Consider the following 24754-nt stretch of genomic DNA (forward strand, 5'->3'; position numbering starts at 1 on the left):
ACTTCATTAACAGATAATCATTTTTAAACATATTTTCTTTACCAGTCTGTTACTCAAGTATAACATTAATAAGTTGACACCAAATCAGTTGCAAACACTGCTCAACTTACTATCACATTTAGTGACGTCATATTGTGTGGTGCTCTGGTTTTGTCAACTTAAGATCTCCCGTCTTCGTTCTGTCAAGTTTGACATAATTTATATTATCGTCTCTGCAACAGATGGCGTTGATCCCAAGGTAGATCAATTTTCCCGATAGATGGTGTTAATGCTCCTGTCGTTAGCTGTGTAACATATTTTTGGTGTATTTATGCTATTCGAGAAAAATTTCTTTGAAAGTTAAATTGAGTATCCAGCAAGATGTGCATTTTACAATTTTGTGGTGTTTTGTTTAAGATGATATAGGGATGGACATAGTTTTATTGAGCATGAGGTTGGTTACGTCTCGGACGGTTGTTGATAGATTTCATAGAATACTATTATTGTTTGGAGGATTAGCATTCACTACTCCCTTCAGTATGTATTTTTTATTTTTTTTATTTTTGTGATTTCTATTTAATTCTTAAATAGCATTTTATTGATGCGTTTATTTTCAATATGAGTTATGTTTAAAATACTCTAAAGTAGTGCCACTGTCAGCTGCTGAGAAGGATACCGGCTACAGCGAGTTGTAACTGAAGCAGAGTTTTTAAAGTTGGCTATTCGCGTATAATATTAATGTAAGCGTATTTATGTAATCCATCGCAAGAAGAAGCAAATATCCATAATGTAAACTCTCTACCACCTAATATCCACTTTCCAAGATATTTTAGTACCAATTGACTAAAAAATGCCTGCTCCAGTACTTTCGGTGCTGCCTCACAACCAGTGGCGGATCTAGATGGCAAAAACTGGGGGGGGGGGCAGCCAGACCCAGACTACGATAGATATATCATGAGTGTATTATAAACTTTCAAAAATATATAAATAATAGCTTAAATGATGTTTGTAACTCAAAACACTGGGGGGGGGGGCTAGGCCCCCGGTCCTGGGTTAGATCCGCTGATGCTCACAACAATGCTCCTTTTTACACAGAGTTTTCGGTATGTACTTTTTGGTACGGAAAAACGTCCCTGTCGTTGTTGAGCCTTCGTGTTTACTTGACTTGAGTCCCTATAACTTCTTTCTTTTTCCAATTGTGAAAACATATCTCAATGGCCATATCACGACGAGACGATGGAAAATATCAAATAGGTTTTAACCAACAAGGTGAATGCCATTCCCGCATTCTCTGTTTCGGCGTTGTTATGAATTCTGGAAACAAAGTCTCCATCGCTGAAGGGTTTCCCAAGGAAAACATTTTGAAAGCGACAGAGTTCAAGTGTCGATATAAGAAATAATAAATTTCCCTATAGCGAATAAAACACGTTTTTAATTGATTTTTAGGAAATCTTGATTTTCAATATGCACTGCACTTATTTTCCTTAATTGGTTTGTTATGTCCAAGCCCAAATTTGGTGGCCAATAACTCGGAAACGAAAAGTCCTCACTGACTAAGTTTGAAATGTTGGTAGACCATAACAAGCTCAATGTGCATATGAAATATCATGTTGTACAGAACTTTGGTTCTTGAGTTATTCGCTATAAAACTTGGGGTTTGGACTCACCCGAATGTAAACCCTAACATCGATGGCAAACAACTCTAGGACCAAGGCTCTGTACACAATAATCTCTCTGTTTAAATTATATTCTAAATGATTAGTTGACTTATCAACGCCCAGACCAAGCCGCTTAAGCAAAAAGCTTCAAATTTGGACAGTACATAAGAACTGTGACGTCAGGTACCACTAAGGAAGGATTTTTGGAAATTTGGCGTGGAAAAGACGTATATAGGGAGTGACAATTGTTATAATTAAACATTCATATCTCGTAATTTATTATGGATAGAGACATGAATTTTGGTATTTGGATTTCTTATTTAAAATTATCCCCACGGGCGTGAATCATACTAACCTATATATCGTTCAACTTAGTAAAGAAGTGGGACATTTTGATATATCACACATGTAGGTGACTACTTATATATGGGTTGTAGGTTGTTTTTTGCGATTTATTAACCACCCTTAACTTATGTTCAGTAGTGTCCTTTGAGATCTGATAGTTTTTAGTCTGAGTCTGAAGCTCGATCGATTGAGTGATTTTTTCTGCAGCGAAGCACAATTGTTATATTCTCCTTTTGCAGTCGAATTAAGATGTTATGCCAGTTAGATTTCTTGAGTTTCATTTCCGTTTTAAAGAGGCCTACACGTCGCCTGCCCGATTGAAGTCTTGTTGCTGCTCAGGGGTGTAGCCACGGGGGGCCATCGGGGCCCGCCCCCCCCAAATGACTTCCTGGCCCCCCCAAATGACCAGCTTTTAAAACATCATTGTAAGATTACCTCGTTTCAGTCACTTGAAAATACCAAAGCTTACATATAATTAATAATTTATGGTAAAACAGTATGGAAAAATACTATTTTACTATACCAATCGAAAAATAGTATGGTATTTTCTCCTTATACCAATCGGAAAACAATATGGTTTGATTTTTTTTTTTTTTTTTTTTTTTTTTTAGATTACACAGTTTACTGCGATTTATATTTGACACTTTGAAAACAAACGTTTCAACAATTTGTTGTTTTTTGCTGTTGTTCGGAAACGTAGCTATGCGTGCGCACGGAATTCCCCAAAGGAACGGAGGGATTCCCGGACATTCTGTAAAGGAAAGAAGTGTCACACGTTGTTAATCCCGTGCGCACACGTAGCTGCGTTTTCAAATATCCATTTTTCAATAGAGTAGGTATGACTTTCTAAGTGACGTTTTTAACCGCACTCTCCACGATGTACTGTTTTAAGATGTTGGCCTCTGAAGTTCATGTTCCCATGCTTTCAACACTCTGTCATTGCTAAATGGGACGGAATTTCGCCCATGTTCACTAGGACTTTTTTGCTTTTTTAAGATGTACTATCACCCGTCCAAGTTCGTCCACGTAGTTACCGTTCACCCTGTATATATAGATATATATAGATAAATAAATAAATAATTACATTATTTCGGAAAGTTTCGAACTATAGCCTATATAAACTGAATCATACAGAAGTTATTCGAAGACGCACTAGACACCAGCATGACTGGTGAAGAACCCTGTGTGTATCACAATACAATAAAACTCGGTTTTGCGGCTATCGCAGCATTGCATTTACGTCACACGATTTTCTGGAGTTAGTTGTTAGTGATCGTAACCACCGCTTTAATATTCCTTTGCGTTCCCACTTGTATCGCTGTTTCTGAGAATATTATTTAAAACTTCTGATTCGAATCATTACCCACTCTTTTCTTCGAAGAAGTTCGCATGTGAAACAGAAGAAAATTTTTTTCTTGAAATATTTTTTACGGAACAATGCACGATTTGCAGACCTAAAGATATTAAAAACCTAATTCATCGGATATTATTGTCGTACTACTTTATTATTATTATTATTATTGGATTTGAATATTTCTGAAGAAATCAAGTTTATTCGCATTCTCGCACTAATTTAGGAAAAAAAGAATTTGTATAGTGGTAAACTGAAGTCCGAAGTCCAAAGAGGATGCTCGAAAGCTTGTTTACAAACGAGATGTCCCTGCTCCTTCACGTGTACAGCCACTTCGAATCTGTGGTCGACGAGGAAGAGAACTCTGCATCGTTAACACTGGCGAACTTTAAAATCCACGAAGCACCCTGTATCTAGGAAGAAGAGGTCGATGTTATTTCTTTAAATCCTGTTTTAACTGCATCTTCCGCAGTACTTTCTCCTTGCCAATCACAAGTGACCTAAAATGATGGGTGTGATCTCCTTGGGGAGTTTTGAAGAATTAGGATTGGTTAATTCAACAACCTTATGGGGATAAAATATTATTACGAGTCTCCCATTTTCTAATACTTTGATTTGTTGGCGAAAAATGCTATAAATAGATTCACAATAATATAAATATTTTGTAATAAAAAGTTCTACCATTAAAAATAGTTTTTTTAAAAATTGTAATAACCCCTAAAATAATCAAAATAATGAAAAAAACAAAGATCAAAAAGTGTTACGTAACAAAGGGGAGGGGTTCGGCCTTGCGTTACGAAGTGTGACAAGCAGGAGGGAGGGGGGTAAAAATTGGTCAAAAATAGCGTTACGTAATATGTGGACGGCCCCTAGAACAGGAAATAAGACATAGATGTTAATAAAATAATTACTTTTTTTTTAGTCACGAATAATAAATGATTATTTTTGTCAGGAAAACTTAAAGAAAATAAGTAAAATTTCAAAGAAAATCAGCCTTCTGTAGATAGGTTCTGTGTACAAGGGCTTAAACCAAACTAGTTATGCACAAAGGTATATTCTGGGTCCGGTAAGGTATTTGCTCCGGGACAGTAATTATTGGTTAAACATACGTAGTAAAAACTACCTGGAATATAATTTATGCACAAAAAGCAAATAATAATAATAATAATAATAATAATAATAATAATAATAATAATAATAATAATAATAATAATAATCTAGAAACCAAAATTTGCCGGTTTTTTCATGCCTCAAAAACACTAACTGCAACATAATTTCTTTTGGCTTTGTAGTTAGCCCCCCCTCAAAAACGACGGGCCCCTCCTACATAAACCTGCTGGCTACACCCCTGTTGCTGCTGTACTTTTTTTCAGGAGAGAATAATCACATACGTCAATAAAACGAAATAAATAAGAGTCTATATCTGGCTTGGAAATGCCATCATTTGTGCAGTCAGGACCTTGGAGAGCCAGCCCGGAGTTCCGGCGCTACAACACTTCCATACTGTTAGTGTGTTCTTCTCTTTTTTCTTTTTGAGAGGGTCAATTTTGGCTTTTAAGGGCCGAATCAACAGTGAAGTCTCATATGGAGCTCACAAGAATCGAATCAAGGACTGCTGAAAGCTTAAATGAGAACGCTTACAAGTACGATGCTGATTAATTTTTGAAGTAAATTTGAAACTTGCCGATCAACGCTACACCGAAAGATAATTTTAGAGCAATATGTCTATGCATACGTGCCCCATTATGACGGCAACTTCTGGCAACCTCTCGTCGGACCTGCGTGTAAAACGTGGGCAATTGCGTTCTTACACTTTCAACTTTTCAATTTTTAAATACTTAACATCTATCCCCGCATTCTTCCCCCCAGGCCAGTCCACTCCTGGTGATTTCCAGGTTGTAATAAACTTTTCGATTCTTGCGGATTATCGCTTACAGTTGTATTGGAAGCCTTATATACCATTCAACTCTGCAAAGAATAATAAACGATCCAAAACGAAACCAATCCCTTTCCAATTGTCTGTGAAATCATTTCTTCATTCCTGATTTATCAACAAACACGGCATAGTTAAGTACATTTATCTTTTTCACTTTCTTTCGCGACCCCCAAGTTAAGAAACTGCATGTAAGAACATATTTGTATGGAAGGTTTGTATCAATAAAGTTTATGTTGCTCCTGAAAACATGTCTTTAAAACGGAAATGTATGTTTCTTGCACCGAACTCTACGTATATTACAGAATCACTATAGCAGTTAACTTTTTTTTTTTTTTTTTTACATATTAGCAAAAGTGGACCTACCTTTATTAATATAGACCCAACTGATTAAAAAAAAATGCCTGGAAAAGGGACATTACTGGAAAAGTGCTCTTACCAGCAAATTACCCTTATCTGTTCTTTTGTTATAAACATCCCACTGAATGCAGTACGAATATCAATGAAAATTCTTTGCAATCAATGCATATACAAATCATTCTATATTCTTCGTAAGTTATCCGAAATGGATTCAAATTGGTTATGAAAAGCAGCCTTCCTTTCACTAGCTTGCGCATGAGTGGGTGTTTTATATATTAACTGGGAGTTTAACATTCAACTTCAACACCGAGGTTATATGACACGCGAACTGAGTTTAAGGGAGTTTCAAACTCTGTGAGCTAATATCTCGAAGCGAAACCCCGACTTCTTGAGATTGGAAACTTATTTCTTACCTGCAGAACGCCAATGAAAATTATTTGAGAGTGGAGCATGAAAGCTCAAATTAAAGCCGATGAGTAAACACGTTAAAAAAATAAATAAAAATAAAACATAATACATACGTTACTTAAACTACAGGTTGTCCGAAGTGGCACTGACAATTTTTTATATGTGTGTCATTTTAGTATAGTAAACAGTAGCTAAAATTAACAGCTTACATTTCTGATATAAATTCACCAAGTTTTATTGCAATTAGTTTTATTACCTCAGTATAGTTGCACTGATCTCCGTGCGAAAAGTATCCATCTTGAATTCAATCTCTCTCAACGTGTTTCTGCGTTATCAGTGGGAGTTACAAAAACAATAATAGTAATACTGTCCGAATACGGACCTTCAGAACTGTAGAACATCTATCATTTCGCTAAAATCAATTATGTTTTGGTGTACTCCCAAACAAAGAAGTTCAGAGAGTAAATGTGGGTATTGGCTTCCATGGATTATGCGTGAAATGATCTCTCATTGACTCTACAGGTTCATCTCACACTCGAGGTTTTTACTACTACCGTGACGTTTCACCTCATTCCCTGTCGATAAAAATGTTTCCTTCCATGCATTGATAGTAGTACGTGATAAAGGATACTTGTGAAACAGATTACGTAAACTCCACTGTATTTGCACAAACATTTTTATCTCTTGATACTATCACACACATATCGTTCTTTTTGTTTAATCAAAGCAATTTTGTTTAAGCTACACTAGCACCACCAGCATCAAATTCACAAATATAAGTCTTCTTTTGCAATGCTTCATTAACCAATTAACCAAAAGGTTAATTTGTTGAAATGAGTAATAATTATTTAAAAGGTGTCAGAATTCGAGTACCCTGTATTATTCTGAGTTTTTAGAACAGTAATTAAGTTGCTTTAACTTGCATGACAGTAATTATTTATTTATTTTACTTTCAGATTATGTTTCATTTAAACTTTTAAGGAGTGTAATTCCTTCAACTGGCGAAAGAATCTGTCTTGACCCGAGTGGGCCACGTGCGCTGCTTAGGCAGTTTCGGTAAGCTCCTGATCAAGTAGAATAAAACAAGTGTATTTCTTCTATTGGCATCTTGATTAAAGGGCCTTTATTTGCAGGTTTATGTAGGACTGAGGTATTATTAGAGAAAATATATGAAAGACCACATTATCATGTCCACATCAGCATTCCACAGTAGAATTTATTTGTAATTTAGTGTCTCTTTTCAGCATTGAGTCTATATATGACGTGTACCGACAGTTTGATAGAATTCGAATCAGTGTAGAGCTGCGTGGGTCTATGGTTAGTGCACGCGGTTTCGGTGTGGGAGATTCGATCGTAAACTGACTCCGTGCAACTGCGGAAGAGTTAAATATTTCAATCGGCTCCCAAATTTTACCAAATCATATACAAGAATCTATGTGTGTATTAACGAAATTCATGCCGAGGATTCTCATAGGTAGTGATGAGCGCAAGAGTTGGGTCTTGATTTTGCATGCAAGTTCAAGACCAAAACCTGGAGGTGCAAGACCTAGACCAAGACCATACTTGCAAGGTTCCCGCAAGACCAAGACCAAAGTGCAAGAGATTGCACACATACTACTTGAATATTTTTGTTGAAGAAATTGTTTTGTTGAAGCAAATATATATATATACATTTATTGCATCAACCTCTGTCCAGATAATTCGGTGAATGTGTCTATATTTCGAATGGATTGTTGTCTTACCTGCATCAGCAATTATTGTCCTTCCAAACAATCCCCGTTGATGGCAATGAACTTTTGGGAACGGCTGTAGAAGTTCTGGAAACTCCAGGCGTACTTGTCTTTAGGAATGGCCTTGAACTGCGCCATAATATTACGTTGGATGTTCGACATGTCTGAAAACTTTTGGCCCTTCAGGCCTGATTACAATTTGAGGAACAAGAAAAAAATTCCAGAAGAGACAAGTCTGGGGAATAGGGTATGTGATTGAGTGACACAGCTTCCCTGTTGGCCAGGAATTGCTGATCCAGCGTGTGGCCTTGCATTGTCGTGGAGCAGGGTGCAGTCACCTCACTTGGCATGCTGGGGTTGTACCCGCTTGATTCGTTGCAGCAGACGTTTCAGTATTTCATCCTACGTAGCGCTATTTAACGTGGTACCCTAAGGAAGGAATTCTTTATGCATTAGAACCTAAAAGTCGAAGAACACCACGAGCATTGTTTTGATACAGGATATCTAACTTCGCACCTTCTTGCTTTTCAGCGACCTTGCACCCCGTCACTCCATACTTTGATGCTTTACGATGATTTTCGCGAAATTTGGGTCTTGATCCTCCACGTCGATGAAGTCTCCAAAGACGTAAAGCCGAAGTTACATTCGTTCCGGCGTCACGACCCACGAGTCGGTAACAAAACTTGCGTTTACCAAATCCTTGGACACTATGAGGTGGGCCGTCTCACTACAAATTCCAACAATTCTCGCTTCCTGCGCTATCATTCACACTGTTACATGACAATCCTGAACCAAAAGTTCGTTCACTTTCTGTACGTTGTCTGGGATGCGTGCAGTTGCAGGCCGGCAGGTTCGTAGAGCGTTTTCCATGGTGTCCCACCCTTCTCGGAAACGTTTAAACCGCTCATAAACACACTTCAAGGTGTTCTTCGTAAACTGTTGTCAGCATTTCATGAGTCTCTTTTGCTGATTTTCCAGGTTTGAAACAAAACGGCACATTCATTTGCTGATCCATTTTGGTATCCATTTTTGATTTGGACCTCTCGCATGACACATTCACTCTACAATGTGCTGTTTGCACACGATAAGCACACTCGCAGGGCCGCCGCTCGCGAACTTGTTCAGAGATGTCTTGAACTGTCCGGCGCGGGATGCGACGTTGGCGCACTGTTACGACCGTGAGCAGTTTGGCATCATTCACCGAACTTTTTGAACAGAGATTGTATTAGCGGTATGCATCTAAAACACACATAATTCTATGATTTGTACTCACTTCAGAAGTTCATAAGAAGTACGAATTTTAAATTTATATACTGAATATAAGTAAAAATTTATATATTTAAATTTATATACCGAATTTATATATTTCAACCAAAGCTAAATATAAAATATACAATATCATGCAATTGTACGTATCTGATTAATAGACAATATAATTGAAATATCTAATATTTTAAGGAGTGTAGATTCTTTAAAGTGTTCTGTCTTTACAGGCAGGTTCTCTTAGTCAAATCTACCAATCAAAGGTTTTTGTTTGGATCCAAAATAATTGAAAAACCCTTAATAAGTCAAGGTGGATGAAAGAAGAAGTTTCATGTGTTTTTAAGGAGTAATGGATCTAAATTTTGTTACATTCTTGACATCATGGGATAAAAAAAAAAAAAAAAACTAATATTCTTTGTGCCACAAGTACATAACCTGCAGAGACAACTTGTGATTCAGAGGAGAAACTGTGCACATACAGCCCTTAATTACGTCTTTAAGAAAAACTTCGGTTAGATGATTAAGAGATTAATACACAGCCTAACTTCAAATTATTGGAAGAATTTAGTAAAGTACGCTGAAAAATATAGTTTATTAGAGCAGACAGCTTCGACACGATCATGAATAATATAATGAATATATCTGTGAAGTAGATGCAATAATTCTTCACCTTCAGAGTATAGTGATCTTAAATATGAGAAGATTGTAATTATGCTAAATCTCGGAGAAGAAATATTCAATATAGAACTATTATTCGCAAAAGCATTTGTTCTTGTAATGCAAAGGAATTTATCAGATTTTAAATATCAAAGACATTAAAACAATGCAAATTGATAGTATCTATCACAAATCAATACATAAGAGAAATCTTTGCAAAACCAAGCTTACCAATGAGTGCAAAGTAAAAAAAAAAAAAAAAAAAAAAAAATGTAACTGGCGAAAAGAATGCAACGAAAATGATCTTGGAAGAATATACGATTGACATAACCTTCGCCAGCACAATATTTTTCTTGGTTCTTCTATGAACATACGTTGTTGAATATGGAAAAATGTATTCTCAGTCAATTATAAATTACATAATCAGCAAGCTTCGAGATGAGATGCAACACTTGGAAAAGTTCGTAACACACGTCAAGACACAACATTTTATACGCACAACATTTTATAACTAGTTGAATGTGAAAAGTATACACGATGACTCAGTAATTATGGAGATTTAAATTGAGAAGAAACAAAGAAATTCAGTTTTAACTAGTAATCAAGTGTTCGTCCAAAGAAGAGTCTAAAGTTCAAAGTTTCTTACTTAATGAGTGTAGAGTCATCGAAAAACTCTCACCGATTATTTTAAGGAAGAAACTGTAATAATCGTATGTTCAGCACTTACGATTGATTATTCAAATCTCTTTAACCACTTCAAGAGTTTGTTACTCACTCTTTATGGTGCATCTGAGATTATTGCACTTAATATTACCGTGTAATATGCAGCAGATACTTCTTATACTACATCTTCAAAGAGCTAAAAACATAGCATCTGCAAGAATTGTTGCTGCTACTGATTGTGTGATTTTGTACCCAGCTTCAACATTGGAACTGCTGTCCATGCCTGCTGAGTCCAGCCTGGATGTTAGTAAGTATAATATTAGATCTAAACATTAACTTGCTGAAGTATCTTCCTCTTCCTTTTCAGATCAACAAACACTCTTTTCAAGAACTGAACATTTTATATAATTGTTTGACTTGTGCCTCAGGAAACTTGTTGAACAAGTTCAAATTTATCACAGCTCAAAAGTCTCAACAAAATTCTTGGAAATGAGTTTTCCCGAAGTCAAGAGTTAGATTGTTTTATCTTACCGGAAAAGTATCAATTCACCCTATTTGAAAGAAGTTGTTAGGCAACCAAAGGGAAGAATATGGAAGAAAGGAATTCAAAGCTACTAATCAACTTATTACACACCTTGCTTTCACCAAGAAAAGTTTCCTTAAAACCTGTCCAGTAGTATAGCAGGGTTGCCACAAAAATTTTTAAAATCATTTTCCATGACTTTCTATGACTAAGCTGTTTTGTACTTATTTTCCATGACCGCTAGATGAAAAATTAAAATAATACATTTTTTAATGGCCTCCACTATCCCCATAGCCGCCCAACGCACACCTTATTTATTTTCTTTCTTTTGTACACTTTGCAAAATGCATTTACATGCATATAACATCTGGATATAATATGTTTTGTGTGAGAGATAGAAAACGATCACTATGCAGTCTAAATGATTCGTTAAGTATGTGTTTTAACATGCGTTTTAAGAATAACAATGATTCACTTCTCTGGATACAATAAGTTTTGTGTGAGAGCAAGAAAAATTCTTGTCTTGAATGCTTACTATGAAGTCTAAATGATTTGTTATGAATAACAGCGGTTCACTTTTTCCTTTCATTCTCCAACCGTCGGATTTTCTCTGCAACTGCTTCCTCTTCCATCTGGACTTTCATTATAATGATCTTTCTCTCTTTTTGCAGTTTCTGTGGTTCCTTTGCAATCCTAAGTTTGTCATTTTTCTCTTTCTTCTCCTCTGTCTTCTGCTCTGTATGCCTCTTCCAAAAAACTTTCATACCTCTGTCTTGCTGCTCGAACAGATCCCAACATTTTACTTGTAATGGTTACATGTTCTCTGCCACCGTGAAACTTAGTAGCCTCCTAAACAGTTCTCTGTGCTATGATGCTGAACTCACTCTGATTCTCAACGATGAAGTCTTTGTTGATCGAAAATCTAGACTCCACAGATGCATTACTATGCGAAACAATCAACACTAGCTTTACAACTTGCCACAGTTCAGCATACATTTTATCCTGAAGAAATCATCTAATCGCTGTGGTTTATTAGCATGTTCTTCGAATATGTCCTTCAAAAAACCGTTTGCCTTAAAACATAGTTGAAAATATTGATGCTTTGCCTTCTCTGCAACACTTCCACTTATTCTGTTAAAACTGAAGAGTCTCTTAAGGAGAACATTTGCTCTAGATTTCCCTACCTCAGGTTCGTTCATTATAATTGCTGGATCAAAACAAGACAATCCTCTCACATCAGGATATTGAAGGGGGCATCTCTCTTTCAACTTGTCCACCATTTTCATGAGAAATGTACTATACTCATTCCGAAACTGTAAAACACTGACATCTTTTTCACCTTTGACTTCTTTCAAAACTTTTCACACTCGAATCCAGTGTCTACTTTGGAGGAAGGAAGCAAGGCATCTGACTCTTTATCCATATGTACAGCATACAGCTGCTTGACAGTAGTAGCTTCTTCCATTACTCTTGGTTTGACAATTAGAACCATGAGGACCCTCAACAGATGCAAAAGCTCTCCATACAAATATGGAGGCAGTGGATCCGAAGTCTGGAAGCTTTTCAAAAAGCCTTTGCAATCACATGAGATGGTCTTAAAGAAACTCAATTTACATTCCAGAAAGGGGTCTCGCATGTGCTGAGTAACCCTTTTGTATGGCTCAGAATTTAATGGTTTTGTTTCGTGAATGTACTTTTTTACATCCTCAAATATTTGCAATGCTATTTCAGTGCATTTTTCATTTTCCAGCCATCTTGTTGCGCAATACTTCATAGGGAACATTGAACTACCTGTAACTGCTGTATATCCCCCACGTCTTGCTGGTGAGTTATTAAAAATATAGTACAAATCTCTCAGAAATAAGTTCACCTCCCAACCAACTCCTCGCGTTCCCAGAATGTCACCTGCTGTTGTTCCATTCAAAAATATGCTCTTCAAGTACTGTGTATACACAAGGTTCCTGCTAGTGTCGAAATACCTAGTACACAACTCTAACTAAGTCTTTTGAACAACATTATTCAAGGCTTCGTCAAAACAAATCACAAAGTCCTCACAGCACCTCAATCTGTCTTTCAGTTCAGTAACAAAGTATGGAACTAGGCCACGATTTATAACATATGAACACTTTGTTCTACCCAGCTGAAATTTGCTGGCTATTGCACTATCATGAAGCATGGACCTGAAATCGTCACTAATCTTTTCACAGGAGTTACGAGATACTTTATCTTCCACTTCTTTCAAAGCCCATCGGATATCCGCAGAAGTTATATCAGCACGTGCAACACTTGACAGAACGTTGTGCGAGTTTGTGTCACTGGTAGATGTCGAGGGACCATGAACTGCACTTTGTTCAGCACTGTTTTCACCACTGTTGCAGTCAGTCTTGGATTTGAAAAAAATTCCTATGGCTGTGATGACTTGAGAATAAGCATCTTTTTGTGACCCGATCCCTTTGCATGAGATGTGATTGCTGCTATTCCCATGTTAGATAAGAACATGCCCTTTTTGCACAGGCTGTAATAGGCATGATGTATGTCCTCTGATTTCTTCAGCCATCAAACAAATGCAGGATATAATGACGGTTCCAGCCATTGGTTGCTGAATGTAGTTTTTTTTCTGGGGGGGGGGGTCCCATTGTGATGTTACTGAAAAATACAACAAATAAAATATTAAGTAAATCATTCTGAGAAAAGATATTCTGTGAAAAAATAGCAAAATAATTAAAAAGAAACCACTTTTTTCAGAACTGACAAAGTTAAAATTAAATTTTTTAAAAAATATTTATAATAGCAATAACGTTTCCATATCATAGCGATCTCTTCGTCGTGAACACCCCGTAACCCTTATATGCATTACAACATTAACCCTCAGGAAAACAGTAAGTCATATTACTTCTTCTGTAATCATTGGGTTGTTTGTATGTTGTAATTTCAAGAAGACATTATTATTATTGTCATACAAACAAAAACTATGTATTACTACTATTACTAAGATACCCACTTAGTCTGTGAAAAAGTATTGAAACAGCAAAATAAATTCGTGATTTTAACGCATGCAGCTGGCCTTGCGGACAGTTTGCAATTTCAATTTGTGATGGATTGATGACTCACTATTGGTTGGGCCAGGTGTAATGGTTTGGCTATAACACTTTTTGGAAATGGATTCTCACAGGCAGCCATGCTCTGGGTTTTCTTTTATCAGAGACCTTGTGAGTTTCAAAGACGCTCTCTTTGGTGCATTGGTGATGTGGGCTGTGGGTTTGATAATGCTTGATTAAATCACTGACATTGGCCCGTGCTCCGACACTGTTCTGCTATGAGGGAAATGCTAAAGTGACCATGAAAAAAAAAACAACAAAAAACAACATAACGTACTCTTCTCGAAAGCAGAGCTCCCTCGTGGCTAAGCGGTTAGCGTACGCGCCTTTGGCGTGGGAGACCCGGGTTCGATTCCCGGCGGAAGCTCATGTGGTTCGGATTCCACGTTAATCAGTAGGTCCACGTCTCATATAGCCTCGCTGCTGAAAGGGACGCTAAACTAAAATCAACTCAACAACTCTTCTCGAAAGCAATTTTTCTTGCCGGAATTTTGCCCACTAAAAGACTTTTACTCTGCTACACAACAAATGAGAGTCTGATTCACGTGTGCGTTTGTGCACAATTTTGTATCCAGCTTGACTGTTGTCAATATCTTCAAGTTGTTCGGTTGGGAAAATGATCAGCTTCTGTATTGAAGTGGAAGGAGAAGCGAACTCAAGTCAAGGAAAGCAGCAACAGCAACGATGGGATTCGCATATGTTGATCGTACATATCCTAACTTGGGAGTAGACGGTTACTCGGCTAAAATCCTTCAGGACGTTGTGCTAAAAAGTTGAGTTTAGTTTTAAGTTACAGATATAAACGTACATGGGCGTCTCTGGCGGGGGGACGCGTCCCCCCCAATATTTTGAGTGACATAATCTAAAATTCCGCTGAGATACTAGCAGTTAGGTCATTTCCTTTGATGTCCCCCCCATATTTTACATGCCAGAGACGCCAATGTAAACGTATATACACATACACTCTCCTTTACGTGTGTAGAAACCTCTATCCAGAAAGTTCAGTGAATGTGTCTATATTTCGAATAGTTTGTTGTCTTACCTGAAAGAGTAATTACTGTTCTTCGACGTAATCCTCGTTGGTAATGCACTTGAGGGAACGACTGTACAATTCCTGGAAACTCAAGGCGTCCTCGTCTTTAGGAATGGCCTTCAACTGGATCATGACAATATGTTGGATATCCGAAAACTTCTGGGCCTTCAGTTTGAGTAACAATAAAAAGTCCGCGGGAGACAAGTCTAGGAAGTAGAGTGGGTGATTGAGTGACGCAACTCTCCTGGGTTATGGGGAAGAATGCTGTGCAGGTCAGGAGCTGTTGATCCAGAAGGCAGTGTGTGGCCGGGCAGTGTCGTAGAGCTGGGGCCAGTCGCCTTGCTTGGTGTACGGCGTGTACTTGCTTGATCTGTTGCAGCAGACGTTTCAGTATTTTCACGTACGTAGCGGTATTTAATGTGGTGCCTTAAGGAGCAATTCTTATGCAAGAGACCCTCAGACTCGAAGACCACCACAAGCATTGTCTTGAAGAGGGATATATGACTTTGCACCTTCTTGCTTTTCGACGACCCTGGACCCCAGCACTCCATGCTTTGACTCTTGCCTTCAGGGTCGTACCTCAGGCACCAGGTCTCGCCGCCACTGACACCGCCATTTTCACGAAATTTTAATCTCTATCCGCCATGTCGATAAGGTCTGGAAAGGCGTCAAGCCGAATTTGCTTTTGTTCCGGCATCAAAATACGGAGCACGAGTCGGTAGCAAAGTTTGCGTTTACCAAAGCCTGGGTCACTACGACAAATTCCAACAACTGTCACTTCCTCCGCTATCATTCAAACTGTCACATATGAATCTAAACTAACTACTCGCATTGTTTCTTAGTCTCCTAATTACTTTTACTTATATTAGTTATTTTTGTTAATTATTCATTTATTGAATTTGTGACCCATAATCCTGACTAAGAAACTAAAAGGAGCATTTAAAATACAATTAGAATGAAATGAATGATGACAAACTCTAGTCGACGATGCATTTCTTAAATTGTATATATTGTGTTTCAACTTTAATACTAATAATAAATAAGTTAACTGTTCCACATTAACGTAAAATAATTTAAATATATCATTGAATTAAATGAACAAAACTTTAAGATATTTTATTCTTGTCAGGTTTCAGAAATGTTCAGTGCCGAAGTACAAATCATCGTTTAATCGTCTTAACCTTGGCAACTACCTTGAAATTCTACATAAGAAGAGCAAGATATGTCTCTTCCCTCTCCAGAAAGTAAGGTTTCTCTTTATCTTTGTTTAGTTATAGACATTCCTTCTACTCCCATTAAACGAGAAACCTTATAATGGTTTCGATTACAAGGGATTTAATTTTTGCAAGGATCTCAGTGCTGTATATTTATTTCTATTAATGGTTTGGTAATTTGCCATTCTCCCTTCTAACCAAAATGCCATCTCGCATGTCTTTCATGAAGTATGGTCTCAGGTTCGATTCCTGACTAATTTATGAACCATTCTGTACAACCGCAGTGTATACAAAATGGCACAACGACGAAGGAATGTGAAAGGCTGACCACACATCAACTAAAACCCGTCTAGTCAGCCGTAGCACTTAGTGCGTTGAAATGCTAGAAAGAATTAGTAGTTATATAATCCATTTAGCTATATTATTAATTGATTAGATTGAGGTTTAGCGTCCCTGTCAGCATCAAGGCTATATGAGACATGAACCTACAAATTAAGGTAGAATCTGAACCGCATGAGCTTCCGCAGGGAATCGAACCTAGGTCTTCCGCACAGTATGTTAACTATATAGTCAGGAGGAAGCTCAGTCATATTACTAGCATTACTGATTATGCGCTTGCAAAGAATTTAGCCATTTACCATGAAAGAAAGGAAATACTTAAAAAAAAAAAGAGTATATGAAACGCAATAGTGTTATGTTTGGAAGGAAATCACTTTCTGTAATGCAGCTAATAGATGAGCCGAGATTACGTGTATAACATCACAAACTCAGTATATGTTCAGGAAACAAACTGGGGTGCCCAGTCAGTCAAGAGGAAGTGTGCTGTTGAACAGGGCTGTGTGAAAGTGCATAATTGAGAAGACACCGTCTTTACGAGTTTAAACTGAAACATTCTACATATCATCAACAGTGAATTTTCGTGCTGTTGATTCAGCATTGAAAAATGAGCTAAGTGGTAACCGAACAACATAATGTTCTGATCAGCTCCTTATCAATATCTTGAAAGTGGACCCTCGGGAAAGTATCTGTGCTATTGCAGATTAATTGAATATACATTCCACCATGTCGTCCAGGAGCTTCCAGCAATTGATAAGCTGAAAAAGTTGGCAATGGACTATTTGGATCGTGATCAACGTCCAAACTCACCTCTCCACCTGTAGTTTGTTGTTATTCCTGATTTATGGTGGTAGTGATTCATCATATCTTTCTCCATCGACACGAAACTATCGGTGCGGAACGTTACAATGATGAACTCCATGAAATTCACCGAAACCTTGCCTGTAAGCATCCAGCAATGGCTGGCAAATCCTCTTGCTTCACGAAAATGAACTTCCACATGTCACTCAAAGAATGGTGGAGACTCCGTGAGTTGTAGTATGAAACCCTTCATCATTCACCGTATTCTACTGACGTTTCTCCTACTGACTACCGCCTCTTCCGGCATCTTGATCACTTCTTGGCGGAGAATGTCCCTGATCACCGGACAGTGCAACGTACAGTTGAGAGCTTCCCATCGCAAACTCTAGACTTGTTTAGTCTTGAAGCTCCAGAGACAGTGTTGCTGTAGCTGAGGTCTACTCTGACAAGATATAATTTCTTCGGTCTTTGAAAATTATATGGCAGTTGGATGTTTCAATATTCTAACCCAAATACAAATACATGTATGTGCATGTAAGTATGTGTATCTATGTAAGTATCTCTAGGTATCTGTCAACAATTAAGTATTTACATGGTAAAATTTCTTAACATCATCTTCAAAACAGGTATATTTGAATGGTTAAATATGATTTATAACAAAAAAAAAAAAAAAAATTCCAATGAATAACTTTGTTTGGAATATTTGGTTAGTCATAAAATATATTTCCATTTTTTAACGGATTTAACTATGGGAAAACAAAAGAAATAATATGGATTTTATAGTTTTAGTGATATTAAATTTTGTTACATACCGATCACAATTTGAATTAGAGACAGCAGGATAGTTGCAGAAATCGCCCTGCAGAGGCTCCACCAGTGCATGTGAAGGAAACGCATCACGCGTGTACTGCTGCCGTGTATTTCCTCTCTTGATATCCGTGTCAGTGCAGTGTGTGATGGGCAAAACGAAGGGCAAGAATACATTGACCGTGGTCAAAACCTACGGGACAGACAACTGGGTGGCTCGATTTCGGAAGTAGCTGCTGTACTCGGATTTTTAAATTCAACTATGTCAAGGGTGTATCGTGAGTATCTGGCTTCCGGTAAAACCGCACCGGCACGGGGAAAATGCCGCGGCCAGGAAAATGTCGACAACAGGGATAGATAAGCCACAGTGCGTCAAATTGCGGAGATGTTCAATGCAGGACAACAACGTCGTGTTAGCAGCCAAACAATCCATAACCATCTACTCGTAATGGGGTACAGAAGCCATCGACCTACGCGAGTACCCCTTCTAATCGCAAAGCACAGGAAACAACTTCTAGCATGGACAAAGGGACACCGCCACCGGACCATGGAAATGTGAAAAAAGGTTGCCTGGACAGATGAGTCACGTTTCACATTGGTACATGTCGATGGACGGGGACGGGTGCAGTAGGCAGTGGATCCATCGTGCTAGCAGGGAATTGTGCAGGCCGGTGGTAGTGGTATTCTCATCTGGGGCATGTTTACGTGGACTGAAATGGGTTCCCTAACACGTGTGACATGATTCCTCACAGGTAAATGCTATCGCGATCTTCTGTATGACCATGTCCTCTCATTTGCTCGGCTGCAACATCCGGATGGTGAACTCATCTTTTAGCAGGACAATACGCCGGCCCATCGCTCTAAGATGCCAGCAGACTGGTTTGATGAGCACTATTCTGATTTAGCAACACTCCCCTGGCCATCACGGTCACCGGATCTCAATTCCATCGAACACATCTGGGACGCCAAGAAACGACGCCTTCGGACTGTAGACCCTCTTCCGACCAACCTGCGGGCTCTGTGGGGACTGCAGCAGATATGGATTGAGATGCTACAACAACACTTCAGGCACCTCGTAGGATCCATGCCACGGCGGGTACCCGCCGTTATCAGAGCGAAAGGTAGTGCTACAGGATATTAGGTAGGTGTCTTTAATTCAACTGGTGATCAGTGTATATTTTTAGTTCTACTTTTCTTCCACATAATTGTGAAGATAGCATCTTCGTGGTAGAATGCACTATTCTGACTGGAATCGTCGCATTTTAATCTTGGGCCATGTGTGTGCAAGTTGATGACATTATTCAGGCAGCTTCCCTCGTTTCCTTCCATTTCCTCACTGTATTTGTTTAAAATCAAACTATTCACTTGCATCTATCAACTAAAAATACAATCCGAACAAAGATAGCAAACGCATCATCCTCACACATAGGCGGCACCAGGATTTTGGTAATGTGGGTGTAGGCTATGCTGGGACAATACATCCCAACATTGTTGCCAGAATGCTCTGCACTATTGAGCCTTAATGTCTCAAAAATAATCCCTAAGTTTTACTCAAAAAAAAAGAAAAAAGAAAAAGAAAAACAAGGTATGATAGCAAGTAACTAATGAGAAACTTAAGAAGTCACTCAAATGTATGCAAACATAGGAAATAAGAATATACAAAATTGAAAGGATTATTGTAGGAAATCTGAAAATCGAAGTTAATGTGGGTGCAGCCGCACCCACTGCACTCACTGTGGCGCCGCCTATGTCCTCATATCAATATTACAGTAATCCTATTCCGTTTGCTGTAAAAGGCGGCTTTAGCTTGGTTTATTCGACTAGCAACCTCAATCTTGGAACTTCCATCCAGTGTTATCTCACAACAAAGATACGTGAAAGCTGACACATTTTATAACTTCTCTCCACCAATAAATTATCTTGCTTTTATTTTGTTCTAACTCTCTACCAATCCTTTTGTCTACCAATTAATCTTCATATGATATACTTTTGGAGTACTTGATCCACCATATTAAACGCTGCTTCCAACTATTGCTAATCTTCTGCTAACACAACTATATCATCAGCAAATCTAAGGAAGTTTACTTTCTCACCATGAACCATTAATCTTTTATTATTTTTTATTTTCTCTCGAAATTCGTATATACCATGTTGAGTATGTCTTCGCTACATCTTATCACAACGATTCCATCTCTATTATACCGTTGCATTACCCTCCTGTTTCTATAATTTACACTTAGCCTTTTCGGCATTCTACACACTATTTTCCAATCAATTCTGTCTAATGTTTTTTGCAGTTCAACGAAGACAAGCACCTCTATCTTTCGTATCCTCTTTCGAATATTAAATTCAACCCCAATATTGTTCCTCTTCTTCTGAATCCAAATTGTTCACCTGTGAGTATGTATTCCATCTTTCCTTCCATTCTCCGTAGAACGATTGCGATTAGTAGTTTTGACACACGAGTTCCATATTGCTCACATTTGATGGCCGACGTTTTTTTTTTTTTTGGGGGGGGGGGGAGGGGTAAAGGTACAGTAATACGTTTCTAAAAGTCAGCCAGAAGTTGTGCTACCTCATACATCCCTTACACAAGGAGAGACAGTTGATTAAATGTTTATGACAACCTGAGGCTTTGTTAAATTATGCAGAACGTTATCAATATTAGGAGCATGATTTTCTGATATGTTATTTGCATTGAATAAACTGTGTAGTACAGAGTACATTCTGTGAACCACTTCAGTCAGAAATTATTTTTCTTTGTAGGTTTGTAATACATTCATTCAGTATTGAATTAGATATACTACAGAGAAGATGCAGGTTACCCTGAGTGACGCTCTTCTCAATTTTTCTTTCTTTAATTTAACATACTTTTACATATAAGCCCATGTGTTAATTATTATTACTGAATATTCCTATCATACTTTTGTGTGCTTTGGTAAAAGACTGAAGTGTCATGGGCTCAATTTTATGAAATATTACAATTGGTTTCATCATCACGAACATAATTTTTAAAATTCTTATGAAGGTTATAAACGTCAAATGTAAAACTTAAAAAAAAAAAAAAAAAAAAAAAAAAATCATAATACTGAAATAAGAGGTATTGGAGAGTACGAAGAGGCCTGAGAAGTGAGAAAGAAGGAAGTAATTTACATACATCAATTTTTATTTATTCATTTTATTTATTCGATATATTTATCTCAAAGTTTAATATGCTTAGGACATCTCTTGCAAGAAGAATTGATTGATCTGGCATATAGAAAACTGCTTTTTGTACTTATAACGTCTAAATTCTTTTAAAATTTCTGTATTTCATTATCTATGTTTTACTAAATAGACAATAATTATAGGGAGCAAGATCTAATGAAATACTTGAAACTACAAACTCTTTAAACTAGCCAGTGGTTTACTATCCTAATATGAAAAAGATTTTTTGATTAACAAATGAATTTATCTTTCATCCTCATTTTTCTTTCAACGATACTTAACTTTCCCCAGCATGTTTCAATTATAATCTGCATTAGAGCTTTGACCCTTCTCATGAGATTTTGTATTTGGTAACAAAATTCTCTCCTTACTTTACAATTATTAAAAATAATTGATGTTATAATATGATAAGAAAGCAAGCAATTGTTTACTAAGGTTCCTGTTATTTCTATTTCTTTCTTATTACAAATGTAAATATTCTAAATATTTGGCACACTAAATCTATTTGTTATAAATTTTCAGATCACTCAGGGTATGCAGCGTTGATTTTATGGTATGTAACTTTAATTAAATGGGGTGGTTGGATCAATGGGTGGGTGGGGGTTAGTCTACCATCAATCTTCAGACACTTTAAAGGGTCAAAGGTGAAGATTGATGGTGGCTGGATTGACAGACAGGGGAACAGGCAGTGGAAGGAGGGCGTTTGGGCCGCTGGGCTGACGGTCGGATGTAGTTACGTCTTTTTTTTTTAAATCTGCGCTTTACATATTGATCTTTTTTTTTTCTTGGGTGGCGTCGGATTGGGTGCGTGGGATGTCTTACAGAGTCAATGCCAGTCAAATCTAGAGATATCCCAATTAAGAGGCAGAAAGGTTTTACTCTGAACACACACACATCTATACGTAGACATATACACGTACGACACCATTTCCATGCACGCATACACATGTACATACGTATAAATATATTAAATTACACATACCTCATCTAGTATACCAATAACACCCCTTATATACAAATATATATTAGAGTAGTCCCTATTTTTAAACTTCTGAGTTTCTTTCAGTCTCACCCTCTAAACTGGTTCTATATCAGACCAAAGTAATCCATGAGAAAAATTAACTCATTTGAATAATACACAGCAAAAATTGTGGTGTTGAAAGGACTCAATTTATCTACCACTGTTTCAACACCAACAGCATCGCCTTCCTTATCTTGAAATATCTAAGAACAGACAGAGAGAGTGTATATTAGTTGTTATTTCTCATATATGCAAAGCTTTACGTGGTATATTTGACATTTATAGCAATAAACAAAAAACATATGATATTTCCTGATGGTGTTGATAACGTATGGTCTCAGAAAATTCACGTTAACGTGTACAGGAAATATCATACGTTTTTCGTTTATTGCTTAAATGTAAAATATATTGCGTAAAACTTTGCATATAGCAAAAATAACAACTAATATACACTCTCACTGTCAGTCATTAGATTTTTAAAAGTTAGGAAGTCGATGATGTTGGTGTTGAAATAACACCTTAACAGTAGTAGACAGATTGAGTCGTTTTAACACCATCATTGTTTGTAGTATACTATATGGTGCCCAAAGCGACCTCGAGTTTTGAATGCATTTATTATATATAATATGAAGAAAACGTACATAGTAAGCTTGGAAAGACAATTGCAAGTTAATAAACATATATTGCCGTGCATTCCTTTAATGGACAACATAAACGCATAAATGCCCTCCCTCTTTTCCCTGCCACCATATCCTCTAGCACGTCTCTCCCAACATTTGTAACATCCTCTCATTCGCTTTCCCTAGACCCAGCTAATTCTCTCGATTTTTCTCCACATTCACATTTCGAAAGAATCATGTCGTTTTTCATCACTTTTGCGCAATGTCTATGTTTCTGACCTATCCAGTACAATATTCCACACGGAGCATTTTTTGAGTAATTTTCTCAATTCCTTTTTTCAAGGTCCCACAAAATTTTCTTCCTCCTAGAGGCATTTTCGCCATTTCTATCCTTGCTTCTATTTCACCTTCACACTTCGTGCCACCACTAATAATACTACCTAGGTATTGAAATCTGGATACCTGTTCTTCTTTTCCCCCTGCTACTTCTATATTTGCTACTGACCTCTTCGTCCCAGTCACCATTACTTTAGTCTTTCTCACATTTATTTTCATCCCATATTCTTCACAGTCCTTCCTCAAGTTTTCTAACATTTTATTGACTTCTTCAAATTCCGCCACATGTGCCATATCATCTGCAAACCGTATACAAATAATCATACTATCATCTACTGAAATGCCTTCTTGATTATGTAGGCTCTTTTTCACTATCTCTTCTAGATAGATATTAAATATTGATGGCGAGAGACAGCATCTCTATCGGACTCCCCTTCCAATTGTACTCTCCTCTGTCTTTTTTACTCTATTCTAACACTTACTTGTTGGTTCATGTATAAGTTTCTTATGAATATTCGATCTTTCTATTCCAACCCAACCTTCTTTAGAACTTCCAACATCAATTCTCAATTCACGCGATCAAAAGCCTTTTCTAGATCAGCAAATACCATATACAGCTCTGTACCTTTTTCTATAAACCTTTCACCGATCATCCTTCCGAATTGTTTCTATTCAACATTTTCTTTTAATCTTCCATACAACCTTCTGTTCAGAATTTGAAGCAAAATTTTTGCTGCATAAGGTATGAGACGGGTTAAGTTCCAAAGTTGGGCGTCCGTTTCCATGAAAATTTTTAAAATTTACAGGACAGATATGGATAATTTGATCGTTTGTGTGCTTGACAATATATGAGAGTGTCGAAAAATCTGTTTATTTGTTATATATAAGCGGTTATAAACATGGGACTATACGACGAGCGGAGGGAACTACTTGGCGCAAGGTAACCGAACAGTTGCATTGTGGGAAAGAAACGAGCATTTATGTTATCAACATGACGAGTGTACAAGGGCAATGAACGAACAGTTTTAACATTTGTGAAGCAATACTTGATAACGAGCAAAATCTTTTAAAAGTTTGTGAAGAGCACGGATTAATGAACCTAATAACAAATTGCAAAACAATGTGGAAAGGAGATGACAGGAAAAAAACGTGGCGGAAGCGGACGCCCAACTTCGGAATAAATGCCTATGAGACTAATAATTCTATAATCTTCACATCTCTCTGGATTCGATTTCTTAGCTATCGATATCATGATCGTCTTCAGGAAGTATTTCGGCCACTCTCCTGTTTCATATATTTCATTGCAAAGTCGGAACCATTCATTCTTGCCCTAGTCTTCCATACTTTTAATGAATTTGATTGGTATTCCCTATTGATTATCTATCCCGGTTGCCTTTCCATTCTTAATCTC

At 37.4% G+C, this 24754-nt stretch overlaps 1 protein-coding gene across 9 annotated transcripts in view; it reads left to right on the top strand.

Moving 5' to 3' along the window:
* The first annotated feature begins 232 nt into the window (after nucleotides 1–232).
* Nucleotides 233–24754, top strand: part of LOC145664349 (uncharacterized) — a 126656-nt gene continuing 102134 nt past the window's right edge. For 2 of the 9 annotated variants that reach the window (XM_081730971.1, XM_081730967.1), the window contains exons 1-3: nucleotides 233–516; nucleotides 6991–7090; nucleotides 16131–16245. In XM_081730971.1, coding sequence (XP_081587097.1) covers nucleotides 408–516; nucleotides 6991–7090; nucleotides 16131–16245 — 324 coding nt within the window. In that variant the 5' untranslated portion in view covers nucleotides 233–407. Of the gene's footprint in view, nucleotides 517–6990; nucleotides 7091–9257; nucleotides 10655–16130; nucleotides 16246–21888; nucleotides 23826–24754 lie in introns of those variants that run through there. The other 7 variants (XM_081730968.1, XM_081730969.1, XR_014127420.1 and 4 more) reach the window with 7 other exon arrangements.

This window comes from Thermobia domestica, chromosome 11 (genome assembly GCF_964235325.1).
Source record: "Thermobia domestica chromosome 11, izTheDome1.hap1.1, whole genome shotgun sequence".
Classification (NCBI taxonomy): domain Eukaryota; kingdom Metazoa; phylum Arthropoda; class Insecta; order Zygentoma; family Lepismatidae; genus Thermobia; species Thermobia domestica.